This window comes from Pongo abelii, chromosome 4 (genome assembly GCF_028885655.2).
Source record: "Pongo abelii isolate AG06213 chromosome 4, NHGRI_mPonAbe1-v2.0_pri, whole genome shotgun sequence".
In the NCBI taxonomy this organism is placed as follows: Eukaryota; Metazoa; Chordata; class Mammalia; order Primates; family Hominidae; genus Pongo; species Pongo abelii.
In genome coordinates, this window is record NC_071989.2 from 186,469,960 (window position 1) to 186,493,634 (window position 23,675).

General features: G+C 46.2%; 2 protein-coding genes across 8 annotated transcripts in view; one reads left to right on the forward strand and one right to left on the reverse strand.

Moving 5' to 3' along the window:
- The first annotated feature begins 1,802 nt into the window (after nt 1–1,802).
- Nucleotides 1,803–19,730, forward strand: KIAA1191 (KIAA1191 ortholog). Of its 4 annotated transcripts, NM_001132816.1 has the most exon segments (9): nt 1,851–2,016; nt 3,699–3,806; nt 4,050–4,136; nt 7,878–8,056; nt 10,880–11,006; nt 15,044–15,168; nt 17,435–17,541; nt 17,728–17,870; nt 17,983–19,730. In NM_001132816.1, coding segments are annotated over 7 exon segments (918 nt in total). In that variant the 5' UTR covers nt 1,851–2,016; nt 3,699–3,806; nt 4,050–4,108; the 3' UTR covers nt 18,192–19,730.
- LOC100452562 (SUMO-interacting motif-containing protein 1) overlaps nt 19,457–23,675 on the reverse strand; it is a 94,748-nt gene continuing 90,529 nt past the window's right edge. For 2 of the 4 annotated variants that reach the window (XM_054546973.2, XM_054546971.2), the window contains one exon: nt 20,101–20,593. In XM_054546973.2, the coding sequence (XP_054402948.1) occupies nt 20,313–20,593 (281 nt within the window). In that variant the 3' untranslated portion in view covers nt 20,101–20,312. Of the gene's footprint in view, nt 20,785–23,675 lie in introns of all 4 variants that reach the window. The other 2 variants (XM_024247022.3, XM_054546972.2) reach the window with 2 other exon arrangements.

Below are 23,675 nucleotides of genomic sequence, written 5' to 3' on the forward strand. Positions count from 1 at the left end.
CCATCCTGGCTAACACGGTGAAACCCCATCTCTACTGAAAATCCAAAAAATTAGCCGAGCGTGGAGCCGGGCGTGGTGGCAGGCGCCTGTAGTCCCAGCTACTCGGTAGACTGAGGCAGGAGAATCGCTTGAAACTGGGAGGCAGAGGTTACTGTGAGCCGAGATTGCGCCACTGCATTCCAGCCTGGGCAACAGAGTGAGACCCTGTCTCAAAAAAAAAAAAAAAAAAATGTTTACAGTCTATTATTTGTGGAAAAGAAATAGGTGCTCTCACATAGGTGCTATGCACCAAGACCATGACAGCTTCAGACACTGGTACCACAAATATCAGGGATAAAGTTTTTTTTTTTTTTTTTTTTTTGAGATGGAGTCTCACTCTGTAGCCCAGGCTGGAGTGCAGTAGTGTGATCTCAGGTCACTGCAGCCTCCGTCTCCCAGGTTCAAGCGATTCTCCTGCCTCAGTCTCCAGAGCAGCTGGGATTACAGGCACCTGTCACTAAGCCTGGCTGATTTTTGTATTTTTAGTAGAGACGGGGTTTCGCCATGTTGGCCAGGATGGTCTCGAACGCCTCAGCCTCTGAAAGTGTTGGGATTACAGGCGTGAACCACCGTGCCCAGCCAGATAAAGTTGTTTTAATCAAATAGTAACTTCCAGGAAAGTCTTAAGTTTTCATGTATTTGTGGCTAAGAAATAAATGAGATGATCCCACCTTATGATCTACATAAGGGTGCAAAGTGCTATTTCTTCCTTTTCTGAGAGGTGATATACATCCGTTCCTGTGGTGGATAAAGAGCAAGGTGCCAGCTTTGCTTCCACAGAGGTTAAAAAATATGGCATATTTTAAAAGCTCCAAATTAACAAAGGAACACCATTAACACACACACACACGCACACATATACACACAATTATACTGCAATGTAATTGTGCTGTTCATAAGCTAATTATATAATTCATCAAAGACTTTAATTCTTAGTGCACTCAAGCACCCTGGTCTGGAAACAGCGCTTAAGTTTCAAGTTGCATGAGCAAGGCCTCTCAGTTCTGTCAGTATGGCTGGAAGCCTCAAATGCTGAAATCTAAATGTGACATTCACCCCGCACCAACAATCATAGCCCTCCTGAGATGAGTTTTGATGGCGAGCTTTGGACTGGGGTAGAAACGTGGATAGATTTTTGCAAATTCTGCTTTAACTTCGTTGCTTCGCCTTCTTTGTGAACCCTTCAGGGATAAGAGAAGTCTTCCTTCAGGATGTGACTGACACCTCAGCTGGCGCCTCTAAGCCTCACTTTCCTTAATGTAAAAGAGAAATGATATTAGGATCGCCTTCCCTAGGGGAGGCAGGTGAGGTCGGTTCCTTTTTTTGGTTCAGCTACTAGTATGAACCCTGCCTAACCCCGCTGTTTTGGGAGACAGTCCGTGCTCACTGCACCGCTTGTTAATCGAAGTGACTTCTCATCTCTCCCAGTCTCAGCTTCACCTCTGTGAAGTGGGAAAAACAGGATGACAAGTGCTCGCACTTGGCAGCCCTTTTTGAGCCTTGAGGGCTTGGGTTTGTGGGTGTCCTTTTACTATGCTACCTCCGTCTTCCCTTAGCTTGTCACGGACCCAGGCACAGCACACGCGCTGAGGAAGTGGTGGTGAAGTGTGGCGTTTCCTCTCGGGGCTGGCGGATTCCACACTCGGAGCTGCGGCTCCACAACTCGCTGGGCAGCGAAGGGCGTGGGGAGGGGGCGAGTCTCGCGATCGTGGACAACAACTCCCAGCATGCCCTGTGCTCCGCTGGGCCAAGTCTCGCGCGAGATCCCGCGGTCTCCGGAGGCTTTATCTGCAGTGCTGCCTGCCCGCTGGGTGGGTACTGCTGCCTAGTGGGTCTTGGGGACCTTCGAAATCGCCGCCGCTCTCACCATGGCTTGGGTCCAGACTGCGCCACAGCCTCTCGGGAGACGTGGGCCCTCGGAACCTTTTTAGTGCCGGACTCCGGGCCGCAGGCAGTCCCGCGGCAGCAGGATCACAGGTGAACAGATGGCGAGCCTGGGCCCTCCCTTGGGGCTGCGTTCTCTGCCGATCAGGAGGGGCGCTTCCGGCGAGGCCCGATTTCGGGGCCCCTCCAAGCCACTCCCCTCTCCCCGCACCTCTTAACCCTTCATCCCGGCTCCGAGCTCGGCTGGGTCGCCTCTTGCCTCCCTGGCTCTGCTCTCTGGGGTCTCCGTAATGGGGCTCCTCTCAGGGGATGCCCTGCAGCTCCCGTACGGGCTTCCCCTCCGCTTCGTGGGACCAGCCCAGCCCGAGCCCCCGCGGCTTGTCCTCAACCTCATCTCCCCACACCCCGCCTTCGGCTAGGGTCCTGGCCCTAATCTTAGCCTGGAGGGGTGGGTGAAGCAGCCGGCCTTTCATATCCTGGCGGCACCGTCTTGTATATTGTGAAAGAGAGGCAGAGGGACGGTGAGCTAGGGGATGGGGGCACAGGGAAAGGGAAAGGGGAAGGGGACGTGTCTGGGGCGGGAATGCTCCCTGGACTGGGAGGATGGCTGAATTCGGCCTTTGCGATGCTCGTTAGTGAAGAACTATCAATAACTGGTTTGCTCTGTCTGAGTCCTATCGGGATAGAGGGACGGTGTAGCAAGCTGGAAAACAATACAGTAACTTTCTCAGGCCCTCGTTTTAACTCCCCTGTAAACTGGGCATGAAACTACCTACCTTGCACACGGAACACTTATCTGTGACCGTGGACAAATTTACTTAACTCCTCTGATTTTTAGTTTCCTTCTCTTTATTATTATTTTTAAAAATTTTTAATTTTTTTAATTTTTATTTTTGAGACCGAGTCTCACTCCGTTGCCCAGGCTGGAGTGCAGTGGCTCGATCTCGGCTCACTGCAACCTCTGCCTCCCGGGTTCAAGCTATTCTCCTGCCTCAGCCTCCCGAGTAGCTGGGATTACAGGCGCCCGCCACCATGCCCGGCTAATTTTTGTATTTTTAGTAGAGACGGGGTTTCACCATGTTGGCCAGGCTAGTCTCGAACTCCTGACCTCAAGTGATCTGCCCGCCTGGGTCTCCCAAAATGCTGGGATTACAGACGTGAGCTACCGCACCCGGCCAGTTTCCTTCTCTTTAAATTTGGGATAGCCTTTCTGTAAGAGATAGCTTAAAAAAAAAATTGGGGCCGGGCGCGGTGGCTCACGCCTGTAATCCCAGCACTTCGGGAGGCCGAGGTGGGCGGATCACAAGGTCAGGAGATCAAGACCATCCTGGCGAGTGCGGTGAAAACCCATCTCTACTAAAAATACAAAAAATTAGCCAGGCGTGGTGGCGGGCGCCTGTAGTCCCAGCTACTTGGGAGGCTAAGGCAGGAGAATGGCGTGAACCCGGGAGGCGGAGCTTGCAGTGAGCCAAGATCGTGCCACTGCACTCCAGCCTGGGCGACAGAGTGAGACTATGTCTCAAAAAAAAAAAAAAAAAAAATGGGATTGGGATAAATAATATCTGCTTTGCCATCTTGCTGCAAGGATTAAAAGACAAGATAAACGCTGTAAATAGTTTATAGTGTTAGTTATAAAGAGCAAATTTCCCTACTGTAGTATCTAGCTGCTTGCTGTGAGTTAAGAAAATGAAATGAGCAAGGTTGTTGTGGGGAATAAACAAGTGTTTGGCAGACTCTGACGGGCTGTTCCAATGCTGGCTGTTTGTTGTTATTAGAACCTCTGGATGGACTCTTCCTGGGAAGCTTTGCTACTTTGCAGCAGCTGGACCATGTTCCTCATTAACATCTGTCTGTCAGCTTAGTCGTCACATCATTTCACTGTGGTAAGGTGACTTTTTCACCATGTATGGCGTCTTAGCTCTGTCATCTCACAGGTGTTAAGATCAGCCACAGGTGTGGTGAGACCTTTGACTTTATCCTTCTTTTTTCACTGGCATGTTTGTCACCCACTGGCTCTTGTATGTGTGTTTCAACCTTGTAAACAAGCCGTACAATTCTGTGTGCCTGTCAGAAGAACAGCATTGGTGCTGCTCACCATAAGAAAATGCCCTTTGTTATTTTATTAGGTGGCAGGGACTCAGCTCGGAATTCTGTATAGAAAAAGCACCTGGATCTCAGTCTTTCAATGGCTTCAAGACAACCAGAAGTGCCTGGTAAACTTAATTCTTTTTGGTAAAATCATGTTTTGCCCTTATTAATGTTTTAAGCTAGACAGAAACCATTTTATCTGAACTATATATTAATGGTTAATCTCTGCTACCAAGCGAGTATTTAGACTTAATAGATTGGCTTATTTTATTTTATTTTATTTTTTTGAGATGGAGTCTTGCTCTGTTGCCCAGGCTGGAGTGCAGTGGCACAATCTCGGCTCACTGCAACCTCTGTCTCCTGGGTTCAAGCCATTCTCCTGCCTCAGCCTCCCCAATAGCTGGGATTACAGGTGCCCGCCACCACACCCAGCTAATTTTTGTATTTTTTGTAGAGACGGGGTTTCACCATATTGGCCAGGCTGATCTGGGACTCCTGACGTTTTTTTGTTTTTTTTTTTGAGACAGAGTCTTGCTCTGTCGCCCAGGTTGGAGTGCAGTGGCGCGATTTCGGCTCACTGCAAGCTCTGCCTCCCGGGTTCACGCCATTCTTCTGCCTCAGCCTCCCAAGTAGCTGGGACTACAGGCGCCCACCACCACGCCTGGCTAATTTTTTCTATTTTTAGTAGAGACGGGGTTTCACCGTGTTAGCCAGGATGGTCTTGATCTCCTGACCTTGTGATCCACCCACCTTGGCCTCCCAAAGTGCTGGGATTACAGGTGTGAGCCACCGTGCCCGGTGGAACTCCTGACCTTGTGATCCTCCTGCCTCAGCCTCCCAAAGTGTTGGGATTACAGGTGTGAGCCACCACGCCTGGCCAGTTTTATTTTATTTTTGAGATGGGGTCTCACTCTGCTGCCCAGGCTAGAATGCAGTGGTGTGATCTCAGCTCACTGCAACCTCTACCTCCTGGGCTCAAGTGATTCTCCTGCCTCAGCCTCAAGTAGCTGGGATTACAGCTGCCTGCCATCACGCCTGGCTAATTTTTGTATTTTTAATAGAGACAGGGTTTCTCCATGTTGGCCAGGCTGGTCTCAAACTCCTGACCTCAGGTGATCCTTCCGCCTTGGACTCCCAAAGTGCTGGGATTACAGGTGTGAGCCACCGCGCCTAGCCTTAGATTGGCATCATTTAAATATTTTATTAGCTGCTCAGCCATAGTATGAAACTTTAACTTAAATAGTCACTTCATTTAAGGGTATTATGACAAGTTTGTTACTTTCCTAGTTATCAAATAATAATTCAGAATAAGTTGTGCAGTTCTTGTAGTATGTACCAAAGTGATTAAACTCACCTTTTTGGGGGTGATGGGGAGGTGGGATGGAAGTCTTGGTAAAAAGGCACCAGCCTGCTTAAATGGCAGATTTAACTTAATCATGAAAATGCTCACAGCAACCCTTAATGAGTCAAGTTCTGGGTTATTGACACCATTGATGACTACTTGAATTGTTTCATGAGAAAGGAAAGTGATTTTTAATTACATCTTAATCGCTTAATTTCTGATTCTCGGTAAAGTATGATGACGAAGAAAGATGATGGTTCCTACTGCTCAGGGTTGTGAAGATTAAACAAAATATGTAAAAACAGGAGTTAAAAATCAGTGATAAATATGTATTTACTGCCCAGAATGCATTTGGTCTGTCTTTATACGAACATATTTTCCAGTAAATACTAGCTGACTTTATTGGTTTTAGGATGGCTGTTCAGTAGGAGTCTTTAAGATGTTTTTGAAATTGCTCCCCAAGTCTCCCGTATTCCCCAGTATAGATCCATCTCTAGTCTTAACATCATCAGCTCTGTTTTAGTTTGTCTTTCATTGTTGCTGTGATTACCATAAACTCCGTGTAGCCATCGCGAGCCATGGGGTTGTGCCCATTCAGTGAATGCTTTGTAGTGTGTTGCATGCAGAGTGTGTGCATCGGCTCAGGTCTGTGTTCCAGTTCCCAGTGCACTCTTTCAAGCTAGGTGATATTGGGCAAGTTGATTGTGAAAATGGAAAATTTGAAAATGGGAAGAATATCTGCTTAATGAGGATTAGATAAGATGAGGGATATAATTGTCTAGCAAGGAGGAAGACTTAGTAATTATTATTTGCTTGTGTGTGTGTTTGAGATGTAATGCACATATCATAAAATTCACCCATTGAAAGTGAACAATGTTGTGATTTTCAGTATATTCACTGGGTTGTGCAAACAACACTACTATCAATTGCAGTACATTTTCTTTTCTTTTCTTTTTTTTTTTTTTGAGATGGAATCTCACTCTGTTGCCTAGGTTGGAATGCAGTGGCGCGATCTTGGCTCTCTGCAACCTCCGCCTCCTGGGTTCAAGCAATTCTCCTGCCTCAGTCTCCCAAGTAGCTGGGACTACAGGCACGTACCACCACGCCTGGCTAATTTTTGTATTTTGAGTAGAGATGGGGTTTCACCATGTTGGCTAGGCCAGAACGCCTGACCTCAGGTGATCCACCCACATCAGCATCCCAAAGTGCTGGGACTACAGGCGTGAGCCACCACACCCGTCCAAACTGCAGTACGTTTTCATAACCTCCAAAGGAAAACCTCATACCATTAGCAGTCGTATCCTCACTCCCCCCCACCCACTCCCTGGCAACCTCTAATCCTCTTTTTATTTCCATGGTTTTGTTAATTATTACTAATAGCAATAGTAATAATAATGATAGCTGCTTGGTCCCCTTGCCGTTTAAATGAAATCTTTTGTGGTTTTGGACTTATTGCCAGGCAGGTTGATGTCTTAGTGTTATTATATGATTTTAGCCACAGGAAAATGTCACCTTTCAGGTAGGCTCTGGACATTAGTTCTGATATGCAAGGATTAGCAAACCAAACACAATGAACTTGGCTCCCTGGTCTGGCACAGCCGAGAGTGCCCTTCAATGGGGTGGCTGCATCACAACCGGACATGCTGGGCGTCAGTTCCAGTGGACAGGAATGGCAGGATCAGCTGGTGGTGGTTTGTGAGAGTGGTTGTCAATAATTTCTGTGATGGAAAGTGACTCTACTGTTTAAATAAATCATACAGAACAGATGAAACTACAGATGATGCCAGACAACATTTCTTGTAGTGCTGGTGTTTTCTTTGGTGAGGAAAGGAAGGTAGAGGATTCACAGAACTTGGCTGAGCCCCAGGTAGCCATTTTTCTGAATGAACTTGGGAAGGTCACTTTACCCCTAGGCCTTAGTTTCCTCATCTATGAAATGGGAATGAGAACTTCGTATCCTCGGTCATTTCATATCCTCAGTCTTGCATGAACTGAGATCCTTAGTATTGCAGTAGGGGGTGGCTTCTGTGGCATAAAGGACACAGCTTTGACATCAGATAGGTTTGGGTTTTGATTCCAAACTGTATTTTGAAGTTGTGGTCAAGTACCTTTAAATGGAACTTCAGGTTTCCTGATCCATGAAAATTAGCTGGATGTGGTGGCACATGCCTATAATCCCAACTACTCGCTAGGCTGAGGCACTTGAGCCCAGGAGGTTGAGCCTGCAGTGAGCCGTGATCGTGCCGCTGCACTCCAGCCTGGGCAACATAGACTGTGTCTCTAAACAAATAAAAAAAAAGGATTAGGACGGCTGAGTGGGTTAAGTGGACCACCCAAGGTGTCAGGCATAGAGGAAGGGATTGGTACCACTGCCTTTCCTGGATGGGATTAGCTACTTCAAAACAAGCTATTTTGCTCTGTTCAAGAACAAGAGTATTTCAGAGCTTTCCTTCCTGCAGATTAATTTAAAGCTGCTAGTATGTCCAGTTGCTGAACCTGTCTTGACAGGTGTCTCTGTTCTTAGCTCTTGAGGCTAGTGGGCCTCTAGGCAAGATGTCCCTGCCCATCGGGATATACCGCCGGGCACTCAGCTATGATGATACCCTCGAGGACCCTGCGCCCATGACTCCTCCTCCATCGGACATGGGCAGCGTCCCTTGGAAGCCAGTGATTCCAGAGCGCAAGTATCAGCACCTCGCCAAGGTATCTGACCGTGCTGGCCACTTCTGGCATACGCAACCCCTTTGTCCTTCCTCTGCTCCAGAAGCCTTCAGTGGCTCCCTGTGCCCATGGAACTGGGCAGCAACCACTCCCTGTATGTGTTTTCTGTGCCTCAGTTACAGCTGTCTTTTTTTCTTTTTTAAGATTTTATTTATTTTGTTAAAAAAAAAATCAGTAGCTTTAGGGTTACCCGAGGTGTTGTTCGCATGGATAATTGTATAGTGGTGAAGTCTGAGCTTTTAGTGCACCCGTCACCCGAATAGTGTACAGTGTACCCAATAGATGGTTTTTTAAATCTCCCTCCTTTTTTTTTTCTTTTTAATTCAAAACTAGAATGGCCTTGTCTGCTCCTGAGACTCTTCATATTCCCCACAGAGCTAAATCCAAGCTCAGCATGATCCACAGTCCATGTGATCTAAGTCCTGCCTGCATCTCCCCAGCTCCCCTACCCAGTGCTTGAACCATGCAAGTTACCTGAAATTCTTGCACTTAGCAGCGTATTTGCTGCCTGTCAGTTTTTGGCTCACACTGCCCTGATTGTTTAGGATGTTTGCTATCCGCATCCTGTCCTCTCACCTTTTCTCCCACTCCATTTGCCTGAAAACTGGTATCCTTTAAGTCTTAGCTCAAAAGTCTCTTCTGTGACAGTTTTCCTGACATCTCCGTCCTCCTGATAAGGCCATCACCTCTCGCTCTGAGCTCCCCACGGTACCATGGTCCCCGTCGTCATCCCTGCATTGCTTTCTCACCCTCCATTAGCTTCCTGAGGACAGGGGCCATGTCTAGGTTTGTACTCTTATCTGCAGGATCCAGCCGATGGCCTGGCATAGATTCCCAAAAAGTGCTCATTTTGTGATTGGGGAAAAAAATTGGCCCTTTCTTGAACACATGCTGTACCTCTCCTCATGCTGTTTCTCCAGCCTCAGCTGCCTTTGCCCACGGCCATCCTCTGTAAGAACTGCCTCCTTCCTAAGGCCCTTCCGAACACACCTCACAGTCCTTCATGCAGTCTAGTTTCGTAGGTTCGCATTATTGGAGCCTCTGCTTCCCGACCTCAGGGACTCTCTCCCCTCTGACTCTCCAGCCACCAAGAATACAAGAAAGGCTAGACTGTTGCCTTAATAAAGTAGGCCCGCCAAGTTCACATAAGGCTGTTTAACCTGTAGCTACAGTTTCTCTGAACTTTGAGCCACATGATAGCTCAGGGCCTGACAGGCAGTACACAGTAAGGGTCCACTGAAATAGGCCTGGGTGTGAGTCCCAGGTGGTCTGTCCTAGCAAGACCTTGGGCACACAACTTTACCCTGAGCCCCAGTGTCTCCCTCTGAGAGTTGGGAATACCTTATGTCATAGTGGTGTTGTGGGGATTCAGTCAGGGGATGTAAAGGGTTGGCACATTGTGTATTAGCTGTGTAGCTGATATTATGACCGTGGGCTCCCTGCTTAACTTTCTCTTAGTAGAGCCATATTTGATTCTTTCTAAGGAGTGTTTTTCCCCCTGCCTCCAATAGACTCTCAGGGCAGAAAGCTCCTTTCTAAGAAAGTGCCCCCTACAGCTCTGGGGGATATTCCCTCCATCAATTATCTACTGAAATATGACCCAGTCAGTTGTTCAGGAGAGAGTATTCCATGTAACAGGTAGCAAAAGTGCAAGGAGAAAAGGCTTGCTGCAGCTTGCCTGTGATGTCAGAGCAGTGGGCTTTAGGGTCCAGAGCAGGAGGTGAGCAGGGCTTCTGGTGGCGCTTCCCAGGCCACACACCCTGCTGATGGCTCCACAAGGCAAGGGATGAGCGGGCTTCCAGGTTTCTTCTGGGCCTCAGCCGGAACAGCTGACGGCTTGGAACAGCTGCTCCAAAGGAGAGCTCTGCTTGACTCATCGCACGTGATCTTTCATTTGCCCTGACTCTCCCCATGTTAGGAATCAACCGCCTTCCCAGTAAGGAAACAGGCTCAAGTTTTACTCAAGGTCACAGCTTAAAGGTATAAATTCTGTTTTGTAGTAAGGATACAACATTTTTCATTACTTTTTATCTGTCCCCGCTTTTTTTCAACCATCTTACTTTCTTCTCAGTTCTTCCAGACAAGCACAGAATAAAGAATAAGTCTTGTTCTCTCCTCCCTGCTAGGCCTGAGCAAGGTATCAGGTGTTTTGATTGCAGAAGGTGGAGGCTGCCAGCTCTTGCATGTTGAAAATGAGGAGCTAAGTAGATTTTTTTGTTTGTTTCAAAAGACCATTACTTGAACCTTGGGAGCAGTGGTCCTCAAGGTGTGGTCTTGGGACCGGCAGCATCAGTAACACCTAGGAATTTATTAGAAACAAATTCTTGAACTCCACCCCAGACTAACCGGGACCTACTGAATCAAACTCTGAGGTGGAGCCCGGCAGTCTGTTCTAATGGCTGGCACAGGGTCAGAACCACGTAGCCAGTGTTCTCATCAATTAAGATCTAGCACAGTGCCTGGGATGTGGTCAGTTCTTCGTAATAAGCATTTCTGCTGCATTCTTAGGGCATAGTAGTGTAGTCTATTGGAAGATCATAGTCTGGGAAGGTAGTAGACGTCAGAGCTTCAAATTCTGGCTTTCCCACCTTTATAAATGTAAACTATTCACCTAATGTCTTTCTTTGTTGTCTCTATAGATAATACCCATCTAGCTGGGTGGAGATGACCAACTCCTCCCTTCAATGATTTCCTCACTTACCAGATTAATGTTATTTCAGTAACTTCCTCCCCAAAGGAGTAAGTTTAGGTGTGTGACTCCCCTGCCTTGCCTAAGTGCTTCTGTACTGTACCTCTCTTGAACAGGTGGAGGAAGGAGAGGCCAGTCTACCCTCCCCTGCCATGACCCTGTCATCGGCCATTGACAGTGTGGACAAGGTCCCAGTGGTGAAGGCTAAAGCTACCCATGTCATCATGAATTCTCTGATCACAAGTAAGCACTCTTCACCCTCAGAGTAGAGTGCCATAGGGGCAGGGAAGAGTTGAGGCTTCCTACAAGCTGATGGGAGATGATTCTGCAACACGCTCGCCTTACCTTATCCTAACAAATGTCAGTTTGGCTGCTGAATCATGTCAGTATTGAAGCTCCATTTATTAAGTGGAAGATTTGCCAAATGTTAAGCATCTTATCTGATTTAGGTGCATTCCTGCTGCTTTGTTGATAAAATCTCATTTTCCCAGCTCTGTCACTGTGACCTTGGGCAAGCTACTTAACTACAGAGACTGCCCCGCTCTAAAATGGGGAATTTCACTGGCAGGTTGAGGTGAGGATCAGAGGGCCCAGTGCTCAGTGGCTGGCAGCTGCTGCTGTTACTGTTTCAAGCTCTGCTGGAGAAGGCGAAACATCCAGGCATTTCCCACTTGCCCCAGTTTTTTTTTTTTTTAAAACAGCTCAAAGTTGGTCTACCAGGAAGAGGACCAGGTCCAAGTGTCTTTAGTCTTAAGAACGTATGATTGGTCATCCTAATGAAACCTGATATGAGAACTTGGATTTTTTTTTAACCTTATCACAAGCTAACTAAACTTCTTCATTCTGGAGGGCTGTACAGGTTGCTGTGGGAAGTTAACAATTAGATATATGCCTCTGCTTTGTCAGCAGTTGTGCCCCTACCAGGGTAAGGTACATAGAGGTTCTCCTTGGTTGGTTCATTTTTGAAGTCAGAAGCCCTTGTTTATCTTCTCCAGGAGGGCATCAGTTTGTCCTGGGCAATTCCTAGTGAATTCACCAAGAACCAAAGGTCCAAACTCTTACTTTGGTTTCTCTTCTTTTTTTTTTTTTTTGAGACAGAGTCTCACTCTGTCACCCAGGCTGGAGTGCAATGCTGTGGTCTCAGCTCACCACAACCTTCGCCTCCCGGGTTCAAGCAATTCTCCCGCCTCAGCCTCTGGAGTAGCTGGGACTACAGGCGCCTGCCACCATGCCTGGCTAATTTCTGTATTTTTAGTAGAGATGGGGTTTCACTCTGTTGGGCAGGATGGTCTCAAACTCCTGACCCGGTGATCTGCCTGCCTAGGCCAACCAAAGTGCTGGGATTACAGGTGTGAGCCATCACGCCCCACCTATACTTTGATTTTCTTATTCACATCTGTTGAATCAGCAACACTATTTTTATTTTACAAGCTCGAGGATGTGTTCTAGCAGTGTTACAAAACTTATTCATTGTTCTTTTAGCACAATGTAACTTTTTTTTTTTTGAGACGGAGTCTTGCTCTGTCGCCCAGGCTGGAGTGCAGTGGCGCGATCTCGGTTCACTGCAAGCTCCACCATTCTCCTGCCTCAGCCTCCCGAGTAGCTGGGACTACAGGCGCCCGCCACCATGCTGGCTAATTTTTGTATTTTTAGTAGAGATGGGGTTTCACCTTGTTAGCCAGGATGGTCTGGATATCCAGACCTCTTGATCCGCCCGCCTCGGCCTCCCAAAGTGCTGGGATTACAGGCGTGAGCCACCGTACCCGGCCTTTTTTTTTTTTTCTTTTTTGAGACAGAGTCTCGCTCTGTCGCCCAGGTTGGGGTGCAGTGGCGCATTCTCGGCTCACTGCAAGCTCCGCCTCCTGGGTTCACGCCATTCTCCTGCCTCAGCCACCGCACCCGGCTAGCACAATGTAACTTCTTTAATGAAAATAGTTTACCCACGGGGGCGGTGGCTCAGGCCTGCAATCCCAGCGCTTTGGGAGGCCGAGGTGGGTGGATCACTTGAGGTCAGGAGTTTGAGACCAGCCTGGCCAACATGGTGAAACCCTGTCTTTGCTAAGAATACAAAAATTGCTGGGCGTGGTGGCGTGCGTCTGTAATCCTAGCTACTCTGGAGGCTGAGGCAAGAGAATCGCTTGAACCCGGGAGGCAGAGGTTGCAGTGAGCTGGTATCTTGCTGCTGTACTCCATCCTGGGCAGTAAGAGCGAGACTCTTGTCTCAAAAAAAAAAGTTTACCAACAATACAGAACATTCTGACACTCCTGTATGTGAATGTCACTCATACTTATTTGGTTTACCCACTTCCACATACATGCATATTTTTATATAACTCCAGGTATAGTAAATATACCATTTTTTTTTTCCAATTAATACTGCCATGAACTTTAGATGTTGCTATAGTCTTAGGTTTTAAAAAGCAGCAATTAAGGCTGGGTGTGGTGGCTCACAGCTGTAATCCCAGCCCTTTGGGAGGTCAAGGCGGGCGGATCACGAGGTCAGCCTGGCCAACATGGTGAAACCCCGTCTCTACTAAAAATACAAAAACTAGCCAGGCGTGGTGGCGGACGCCTGTAATCCCAGCTACTCCGGAGGGTGAGGCAGGAGAATTGCTTGAACCTGAGAGGCGGAGGTTGCAGTGAGCTGAGATCGCACCACTGCACTCCAGCTCTGGGCAACAGAGCAAGACTCCGTTCAGGGGGAGAGGAGCGGGGCGGGAAAGCCGCATTTAAACTCCTGGTATTAGTTGGGTGCAGTGGCTCATGATTGTAATCCCAGCACTTTGGGAGGCCGAGGCAGGAGAAATGCTTGAGACCAGGAGTTTGAGAATCAGCCTGAGCAACATAGTGGGATCCTGTCTCTATTAAAAAAAAAAATCCCTGGTATTGGTGTACTGTAATTCATTAAATCCCTTCTTTTTAGATTTTCAAGTGACTACCTGGTAAGTCTGGAGAACATCTTTATGCATTTAGGTTTTTTTCTTTTCTTCTATTTCTAATGGAAATACCTCCTTAGAAGAGGAATGACTGAGTCATAAAAGACATCTGATATCTAGTCTTTTGGTCCACAGCTGCCACATTCCTGTATGTAACAGTGTATTATGTAGTTTGTGCACAGATTAAGCAGCAAGTCAGCCATTATTCATTCCACAGCAGAACTAACTTATTGATTATGAGATAATCAAGTCAGACTGAAGGAACGTTGAGTGGAGTATGTGCTAGGCACCGGGATGGGTCATTTCACACAGGAGAAACGTGCAATCAGTAGACTTTGGCTAGCTCAAGGCAGGCTATCTGGTTTGAATCTGGATGGTACCTTGGTGCCATTTAGCCTGAATGTGGCCAGTTTCTCTTTGGCAAAAGTTTTTGTGTGGGTGACGAGAGTGGTGAATCTCTCTTAGAAAGTTTTATATTTGGAGAATTTTTACTGTGTCGGGATATCAGCCACCTTCTCCATGCTGCATTTCTTTTTCTTTCTTTCTTTCTTTTTTTTTTTTTTTTTTTTTTTTTTGAGACAGAGTCTGTTGCCCAGGCTGGAGTGCAGTGGCACAATCTTGGCTCATTGCAACCTCCACTTCCCAGGTTCAAGCGATTCTCATTTCTCAGCCTCCCAAGTAGCTGGGATTGCAGGCGCCCGCCACCATGCCCGGCTTTTTTTTTTTTTTTTTTTTTTTTTGAGATGGAGTTTTGCTCTTGTTGCCCAGGCTGGAGTGCAATGGCGTGGTCTCAGCTCACTGCAACCTCTGCCTCCTGGGTTTAAGCAATTCTCCTGTCTCAGCCTCCCAAGTAGCTGGGATTACAGGCATGAGCCACCACGCCCTGCTAATTTTGTATTTTTAGCAGAAACAGGGTTTCTCCACGTTGGCCAGGCTGGACTCGAACTCCTGACCTTAGGTGATCCTCCTGCCTCGTCCTCCCAAAGTGCTGGGATTACAGGTGTGAGCTACTGCATCCAGCCCCACGTTGCATTTCTAAATACAAAGAAAATGTCACCATGTACAACTAAGAGGCGGGTGGCAGTATTGACCTCAAGGTTCTTCAGCTGTCCCTTTAGGAATAACCTCTTCAGCTTGGTGTGAGGGAAGGCTTCCTTCTGGCTAGAGAGCCTTTTGTGAGGTTCAGAATTACTGCTGTGGTGCCTCTCTGGGGAAAGTCTCCTCTTCTTTGAATGGTCAGTGTGGTCTCTTGCTTCTGGGGAGAATAGTAGATATCCATGTTGTCCTCCCTATTTTGTGATGGGAGAGGGGAATGGGCATGACTGTCATCTCCTCTGTTCCCAGAACAGACCCAGGAAAGCATTCAGCATTTTGAGCGACAGGCAGGGCTGAGAGATGCTGGCTACACACCCCACAAGGGCCTCACCACCGAGGAGACCAAGTACCTTCGAGTGGCCGAAGCACTCCACGTAAGCTCTTAGGAACTTTCAAAACACAAAACCTTCAGTGTTCATGGCTTGAAATGTGGCTGTGGTTTCGAAGTTACCAGCTCAGTTAGTTGGGGGCTGTGGAGTTAGTCTCGCTCCCGAGCTCTTAGCCTCGTAGTTTTTGCTTATCCACCTATACAGTGGGATGTCTGTTTTCCTACTTCTGGTTAGCAGGATCAAGTGAGAGCCTCGGCTTACATATACATAGGAGTACTTTATGAACCATAAAGCAAATGTGGAGTATCTTGGGGAGAACTGGGCAGCCTCAACAGAGGTAACAGCTAAACTGGAAAGGAACATCATGCTCTGCATTTAATTTTAACAAGTTAAAATCAAACGTGGAATTGGAATGTTTTTGCTATTTCATTTCTATAAGTGAAGAATTTTGGTAAGGGTTAATTTAGTGATAGCCAAGTATTTGAATGAATAGTTTCAAATGACTTTCTTTCAGCGAAGACTGCTTCATACTGGATAGTGTTTTATGACTGTGAAGCACTTGCATTCATTTCATCCTCACAATCACCTTTTGGGGCAGATGCTCTTCTGCATATTTTGTAAATGAGGAGATTGAGGTTCGAGGCCATCTATTCAGCCAGTCATAGTACCCGAACCCAAGTCTCCTGATGCCTTACTTCCTGTTGGCTTCTTCCTCCTCATTCCAAAGCAGCCTGGAAATCTGGCTCCTGAAGGGGCTCATATGGAAGTCAGGGGCAAATTGTGAAGAGACACAATTACAGTTAAGAAACTTGGGCTGGCTTCTTTAGGCAAGGGGGGGTCAGAATCCAGGCTTGTTCCAAGCTTTATTTTAAGAGTTCTGAACAGGGTATGATGAGGGCAAGGTGAGGAGAGCACAAGACGCAGGAAAGAATCATGGTATACATTATACATAACGAGGAATAACCCGGATCTGATGGCCCGTGGATGGGGATATAAAACTGTGGCCTGTTTGCAGTCACCTAGGCTGGAGTACAGTGTTGTGATCTCGGCTCACTGCAACCTCTACCTCCTGGGTTCAAGTGATCCTCCCACCTCAGCCTCCCAAATAGCTAGGATTACAGGCATGTGCCACCATGCCCGGCTGATTTTTAGTAGAGATGGGGTTTCACCATGTTGGCCAGGCTGGTCTTGAACTCCTGACCTCATGTGATCCACCTGCCTTGGCCTCCCAAAGTGCTGGGATTACATGTATGAGCCACCGCACCCGGCCCTGTTTGCATTTTGTAATGAGCATTCCAGATGATTCTTTTGCAAGCTAGGTTTAAAAACTGCTATAGGAAATCAGGTTTGGGCTGGTGGCCAGTTTAAGCTTTCAAACAAGACAGATGCTTCCAGAGAGGGGCACCATCAGCCTTTGACCCTTAACTGAGAACTTTCCAGGATAGGTCAGTGAGAATTCTATTTGAGCGATTCACCTTATATAATGGTAGGATTGACTTCGGTTGACCCATTTTCTGTGTCTTGCCCATAGGAGTAGAACATGAGCATGGCTGAAATATTAGCTGTAACTTACATCTTGTAACAGATTGTCAACTTACATGAATGGATCTGTTGAGTGTTTGAGAAAATTCAAACGTGGTCATTGTTTGGCGTGCAGCTTGGGCTAAGCAGTGGCATGGCAGGCCTGGAGGGAGGAGACAGCATGGGAACCTTGCTCTAGAAGAGCTGAGATGTAGACCTGCCTCTCCCCACTAGACTGCGAGTCAGAGGAATGCTCACGGTGCTGAGGGAACCCAGAGTGGCTGACTATGGGAGAGAAGGAGGAGAGAAAGGAACAGGCTCCTCAGAGGAAGCATTTAGCTGAAGAGAAGCAGCATGCCTGAGTACTGGCTTGGAGAGACTGAGAATGGCAGGGCTTTGTACATGGTAGGAGCGGCAGCGAGACAAGAGCTTAAAGCCCTGCTTAAAAGGCCAAGGCGGCTGGCAGCTGGAGTTCTGGCTCTTCCATTTTACTGTCTGGGAGAATGTGGGGAAATTACTTCACTTTTCTGAAAGTAAAAGTTGTAGTGTAAAGCTTTAAGTACAGGGATGTTCATGATATAGTGTAGAATGAACACATTTTTTAAGGAGATGGAGTTCCATCTAGTGTGGTAAAAACAAAGGACTACCTGTTAGATCATCCGAAATCATTCCACCTGTAGATGTCTTCTGCCTAAAGTTAGAATGCGAACCAAATTGTTTATGCCTAGACTTAGCTGTTTGGAATTTGCTTTCATTTTTAAAAAGTCTCTCTTCTTACCCATCTGAGCAGAAACTAAAGCTTCAGAGTGGAGAGATAACAAAAGAAGAGAGGCAGCCTGCATCAGCCCAGTCCACCCCAAGCACCACTCCGCACTCTTCACCTAAGCAGAGGTCCAGGTGAGCCCTTCCTGTGGCCCTCCCGAGTTCCCGCGTGCTTCAGGAAAGCTCGTGTGGCAGACGAGGTTGTATTTAAGCCTGTGGTTTCAGAGGGAGAAGGGATAGTTCCCTGTTCTTTTGGTGTGAGACGTTTCTAGGGGCGAAGGAAGAGGTATTTTAGGATACGTTTTGTTCTTTCTTTCCCAGGGGCTGGTTCACTTCTGGTTCTTCCACAGCCTTACCTGGCCCAAATCCTAGCACCATGGACTCTGGAAGTGGGGATAAGGACAGAAACTTGTCAGATAAGTGGAGCCTGTTTGGACCGAGATCCCTTCAGAAGTACGATTCTGGTAAGGCAGCACCTTCAAAAAAGAGAGTGGCATGGCAGACATCTTACCATATTGTGTATCGGGAGCTGCCTACTGGTTTTGAAATCATTTGCACTCTGGTTCACTTTTGTAGGAAGTTCTGCCACCCAGGCCTACCGAGGAGTGCAGAAGCCCTCTCCATTGGAACTGATACGTGCCCAGGCCAACCGAATGGCTGAAGATCCAGCAGCGTTGAAGCCGCCCAAGATGGACATCCCAGTGATGGAAGGAAAGAAACAGCCACCACGGGCCCATAACCTCAAACCCCGTGACCTGAATGTGCTCACACCCACTGGCTTCTAGAGCCCTCTTTCCAGGGATTCTGGTAAAGGTGGTTTCTTGCACCCCACTCCCCTTTTGCCTTGGCTTTGACATAGGAAAGGTATATTTAAAAACTTAATCAGCTGGGCGTGGTGGCTCACGCCTGTAATCCCAGCACTTTGGGAGGCCATGGTAGGTGGATCACCTGAGGTCAGGAGTTCAAGACCAGCCTGGCCAACATGGTGAAACCCCGTCTCTACTAAAAATACAAAAATTAGCCAGGCGTGGTGGTGGGCACCTATAGTCCCAGCTACTTGGGAGGCTGAGGCAGGAGAATCGCCTGAACCCGGGAAGTAGATGTTGTATTGAGCTGAGATCGTGCCATTACACTCTAGCCTGGGCGACAGAACGAGACTCCATCAATAAATAAATAAATAAAGTAAAAAACCTATTAAATTGAGGCTAGAGCTGGAGATGTAATTGGTTTTTGAGAAACATTAATACAAAGCTTGCCCTTGTTGTGTGGAAGAAGCCATTTTGTACTGCTTTAAAGTTAGACTAATATTCATTCTCAGCACGGGTGTATGGGGACCTCATTACCTATTTTTTTCATCATTTACCCTAGGTAAGAACTTTGATCACTGCTTACTAGGTAAAGAATGTTTGTGCTGTTCCAAAACCCAGGCTTCTTGATTCCTTTACCACTATCCATGTGAGCATTGACAAATCATGGCTTAGAGGTGCTCACTGACTCGCTGAGACGACTTTGGGCCTGTTGATGGCTGGTGCTGTGCTCCAGCTTTATCAGTTAGGGGACCCAAGATTTGTTTGGGACCTGGGTACAGGTAAAAGCCAGACTTGGCAGGGACCCCTCTTTCTAGGCTGAACCTTGAGTCCCCCTGCTTTTTGGCAGACCTAATGGATCACTGTCCTGCAGCTAGTTCTTCATGTGGGGCCTCTTAGGCCAGTGCCGGGGGAGGCAGGCTCCTCCTTCTATGCCACCGAACAAACACTACTCTAGCAGAGCCTTTCTTGCACTTTCAAGTGAGATTAATTTAGCTCTAATTTGGTTAAAAACTTCCTAAGAGAGAAAATTAAGTCTACTGATTTGGTATAGGTAAATGGACATTAAACTTTTGTAAAGTAAAGGAGATGGTGGGTACAGTTAGATAATAGTCTTGAGGTTCATGTGAAGCCAGTGGTGTTAACTTACTTGATTTCCTTGTTCAGGTCAGGGCCTGGAACGCCTGTGCGGGGAGGTGAATGAATTCAAAATCTTCTGTATGAAGGCATTTTTCACCAAAATGAGCCTCATCCCTTTATGCAACACATAACCTTACTGAGGGAGGGAAATACAGAAGCCACCTTTTTATTTCTCTTCACTGTGTACAAGTTCAGTTATTGTCTTGAACACTGTCTCAAATACCTGTTTTTTGTTTTGGATAGTACCTCGTCTGTATAAGAAGCTGGCCTTTCCATAGAGAGGCCCTGGAGTCTAAAATTATGAGAACAATTAATTTATTTGTGTCTTCTATTATGATCTCTTGTTTTGACAATAAAAATCCTTACTACTTTCTCAAATGTGGCTATTTTTTTGTCCTTTTAACAATAGTTATTCCATTCTGCCTACCCAGAGGCACAGTGAACTTGGTATTTTGAAAAACCATTGCCTTTTTATTGTCTCCTTTTAACATCAAATGTTTTGTAACACACTTGATCCTTTTGTTTCTACCCCCTATTCATTACAGTCAAATTAATAGGCAATATAATAGGTCTAACAGAATGCTTGCATTAGGGAAAAATGAACATCTCTCTCCTGAAACAGGTTGTCGGTGCCTCGAATGACATAATATTGGTGTATAGAGTGGGTTCAGCAGAGGGATTTTTTTCACATCATCTTGAATGAAAATGTTAAACGTGGTGCACAGAGTATTAACCTGTTTCAAAAAAGTATAGATAAATAATTTATTAAAAAATATATATACCTTGTATATTTAAGCCATATTTGAGAACAGGCTAGGATAGGATTATTTAAAAAAAGATATTTACTAGAGTTAGAAATTACAACCTACTGATTAAATAATACAGGTTTGGTCCTGTAAGATTTTAACCACTTTTCATACTAAGTAGTTGGAGATAGAGTTCAGGAGGTATTCTTGGCATTCAGTGCTTGGCAGGCCCTCGGGAGCTGCTCCAGCCCTTTTGGGAGGGCTCTGCATCAGGGTTCAAGTCTGCAGCATAAAAGAGCAGGAGCTTCAACAAGTGCACTTTGTCTTGGAGTTGGGGGACAAGAGGCTCCCCCAGCATCTGGATCAGGCGGCTGCGGAAGGCCTCAATCTGCTTCTCTACGTCCACCACTGTGATGTCATCTCCTTGCTGGGGTTTGGGCTTAATCCTTTTGATTATTAAGTCCTTTCGGTCGATCACGGAACTCCTTAAGTGTTCTGCAAGAGGGAAAAAGTCAGTTGGGTGCTCTGAACTGCTTTTTAATTCCTTTTTGAAGAAGTCTAATTTTGGTAGGTAGAGTCTTGGCAAAGACTTGTTGACTAGCTACAGGGATACAAGTCGAAGGCTGTGTGAGTGCCTGCAGTAACTCCACTTCTAAAAGGCGCTTTGTTCTCAGTTCTCTCGGGTCCTTAAGTTTTACATAAAAAAAAGGGATATGGTTTGGATCTGTGTCATTTTTTATGATCACATAACATGGTCAAAAAATGAAAATACTGAGGAAACAATTAGACATCTTCATCTATTCCATGTTCTAGCCAATGGTATTTAACATGAGTATGATCATGAATAAACAACTAGACAGTCCCAAATAGTAATCCCTGATGTTGGAGGTGGGGCCTGGTGTGGGTGATTTCTCATGAATGGTTTAGCACCATCCCCTTGGTGCTGTTCTAGTGATAGTGAGTTATCATGATGTCTGGTGGTTTAAAGTGTTTATGTAGCACCTCCTCACTCTTTATTCTGCTCTGGCCATGTAAGATATGCCTGCTTCCCCTTCAGCCACGATTGTGTTTCCTGAGGGCTCACTAGAAGCAAAGGCCACTATGCCTCCTGTACAGCCTGTAGAACTGTGAGCCAACTAAACTTCTTTTCTTTACAAATTACCCAGTCTCAGGGTGTGTGTGTGTGTGTGTGTGTGTGTGTGTGTGTGTGTGTGTGTGTGTGTGTGTGTGTGTGTGTGTGTGTGTGTGTGTGTGTGTGTGTGTGTGTGTGTGTGTGTGTGTGTGTGTGTGTGTGTGTGTGTGTGTGTGTGTGTGTGTATACTCCTGACCTCAAGTGATTGCAAGCCTCGGCCTCCCAGATTACAGGTGTGAGCCACTGTGCCTGGCCTACTCCATGTTCTTGTCAACAGTATTTAATATGAGTGTGATCATGAGTAAGCAATTAAACTATCCCAATCATAGGACATGTACAAAATAACTGGCCTGGACTCTTAAAAAATGTCCATTATGAAAGACAAGTAAAAGCTGGGAACTGTGCTAGACTAAAGGAGACCAGAGTATGACTGCCAAGTACAGTGCTTCATATTTGACCATATCCTGGCTCAATCTAAAATCAACTACCTACAAAGGATATTACTGGGACACTATTAGATAATATTCTATCAAGAACAAGTTTCATGGCAGGCTGTGGTGGCTCATGCCTGTCATCCCAGCACTTTGGGAGGCGGAGGCGGGCAGATCACCTGAGGTCAGGAGTTTGAGACCAGCCTGGCCAACATGGTGAAACCCTGTCTCTACTAAAAATACAAAAAAATTAGCTGGGCATGGTGGTGCGTGCCTGTAATCCCAGCTACTCAGAAGGCTGAGGGTGGAAGAATTGCTTGAACCCGGGAGGCGGAGGTTGTAGTGAGGCAAGATCACACCACTGCACTCCAGCCTGGACGACAGAGCTAGTCTCCGTCTCAAAAAAAACAAAACAAAAAAAGAAAACAAGTTTCGTGAGTGTGATAATGCACAGTGGTATGAAGTACAATATATCCTTACGCTTAGGAGATACATGCTGAACATGCTGAAGTACTTAAGCAATAGAATTATGATGGCGCACTTATCAACTGTTTCAGAAAAAATGGTATATACATGGATCAACAGGTAAACCAAATGTGTCAGAATCTTAGCAGCTAATGAATCAGCATAAACGGTATATATATATGGGCGTTCGTTGTACTATTCTTTCAACTTTTCCGTAGGTCTAAAAATGAAAATAGGAAAACAAAAAGTTATAAAGGTATCTCATCCCAAATCTACAGGCCAGCCCCAATAGATTCTATAAGTGTGTGGAATTGAGGCAAATGAGCACAAGGTCACATTAGGCAAATGTATTGAGAGAGTTCTGGGGACTTGAAGACTTCCGGTTGCACATAAGTACACCATCATTTCTCAGTCTCCTCATTTATCAAACGGGGATGATGGCACTTTCACTAACAGTTATTAAAAGGATTGAGCTGCACTGTATCCAGATTTAGGACACAGAACAAATCATTTTAAGCGGTATATCAGGTTACATTTTAAGCGGTTTATCAGGTTACATTTTCAAGTAATACATTCAATATGTTTTTTCTCAACCTTCAGATGAAATGACGGAAAAGTAAAATCTCTCAAAACTAAAGTCTGTGATCTGTGAAGAAGTACAATAAGTATACAACAGCATGTTCAAAAAGTCTGGAAACACAGGAAACAAAGCTGCCTCGAGATGGAAGTGCAAGGCCCTTTCAACATTCAAACAGCACACGTTTACTGAGCACCTACTGCGCATCAGGAACTGGCTAGGGTCTGGGGACACAGTGGAATTTAGAACCTTGGGCCCAGTCCTTGTGGACTGATATTCTAGTTGCAGGAAGCCTGACAATAAGTTAGTCAACAATATTGATTATAGTTTGTGGCAAATGCAATCAAATAAATAAACCAGATGCTGTGATAAACAGTAACACTGAGGGGAATAAGGGAAGCAGCCCACTCTAGCCAGGGAGGGTCTGTGAGCTGAGTACTGACAGATGAGGAGGCAACCATGCAAAGGTCAAAGGGAAAAGCAGTCCATCGAGAACAGCAATAGCAAATGCCCTGAGGAAAAGCATGCTTAGAGAACGAGACAGAAAATCAGGGTAGTCAGCCTTCCACCATGGTAAGACACAGAAAGAAGTCCTTCCCGGGTGCAGCCCCTCAACCTTGGACTTCGCAACCTCCGGAACTGGGTGGAAGCACTGGGGATGCATCTACCACATGTTAATGGCATCCATGGAAGGCAATGAAAATTACATTTGATACTTAAAGTGTTTCAGCTAACATAAGGTAATGACTTTATAAATTGAGAAACTTAAAACAATCAGAGGAATAAAAGGGAGACAAGTACTAGATGAGATTGGAAGGCACGGTAGGCCACATTATAATGTGGAGTTTGGCCTTTGAGAGCAAACAGGGTATCTATAGACTTAGAGGGTTGTAAATAGGGAAATATGAGCTGTTTCATTTGAGACTAGTTAAGAACAGTCTTAGGAAAAGCCTTTTTGTAGACTTTGATTTT

What these genes read in the sequence shown, in the direction of transcription:
- KIAA1191 (XM_063723891.1), top strand. Translation starts at nt 7,907, where the DNA reads ATGTCCCTGCCCATCGGGATATACCGCCGGGCACTCAGCTATGATGAT. An exon ending in CATGAATTCTCTGATCACAA is followed by an intron (nt 11,007 to 15,043) that starts GTAAGCACTCTT and finishes CTCTGTTCCCAG; the next exon opens with AACAGACCCAGGAAAGCATT. An exon ending in CCTTCAGAAGTACGATTCTG is followed by an intron (nt 17,871 to 17,982) that starts GTAAGGCAGCAC and finishes TCACTTTTGTAG; the next exon opens with GAAGTTCTGCCACCCAGGCC.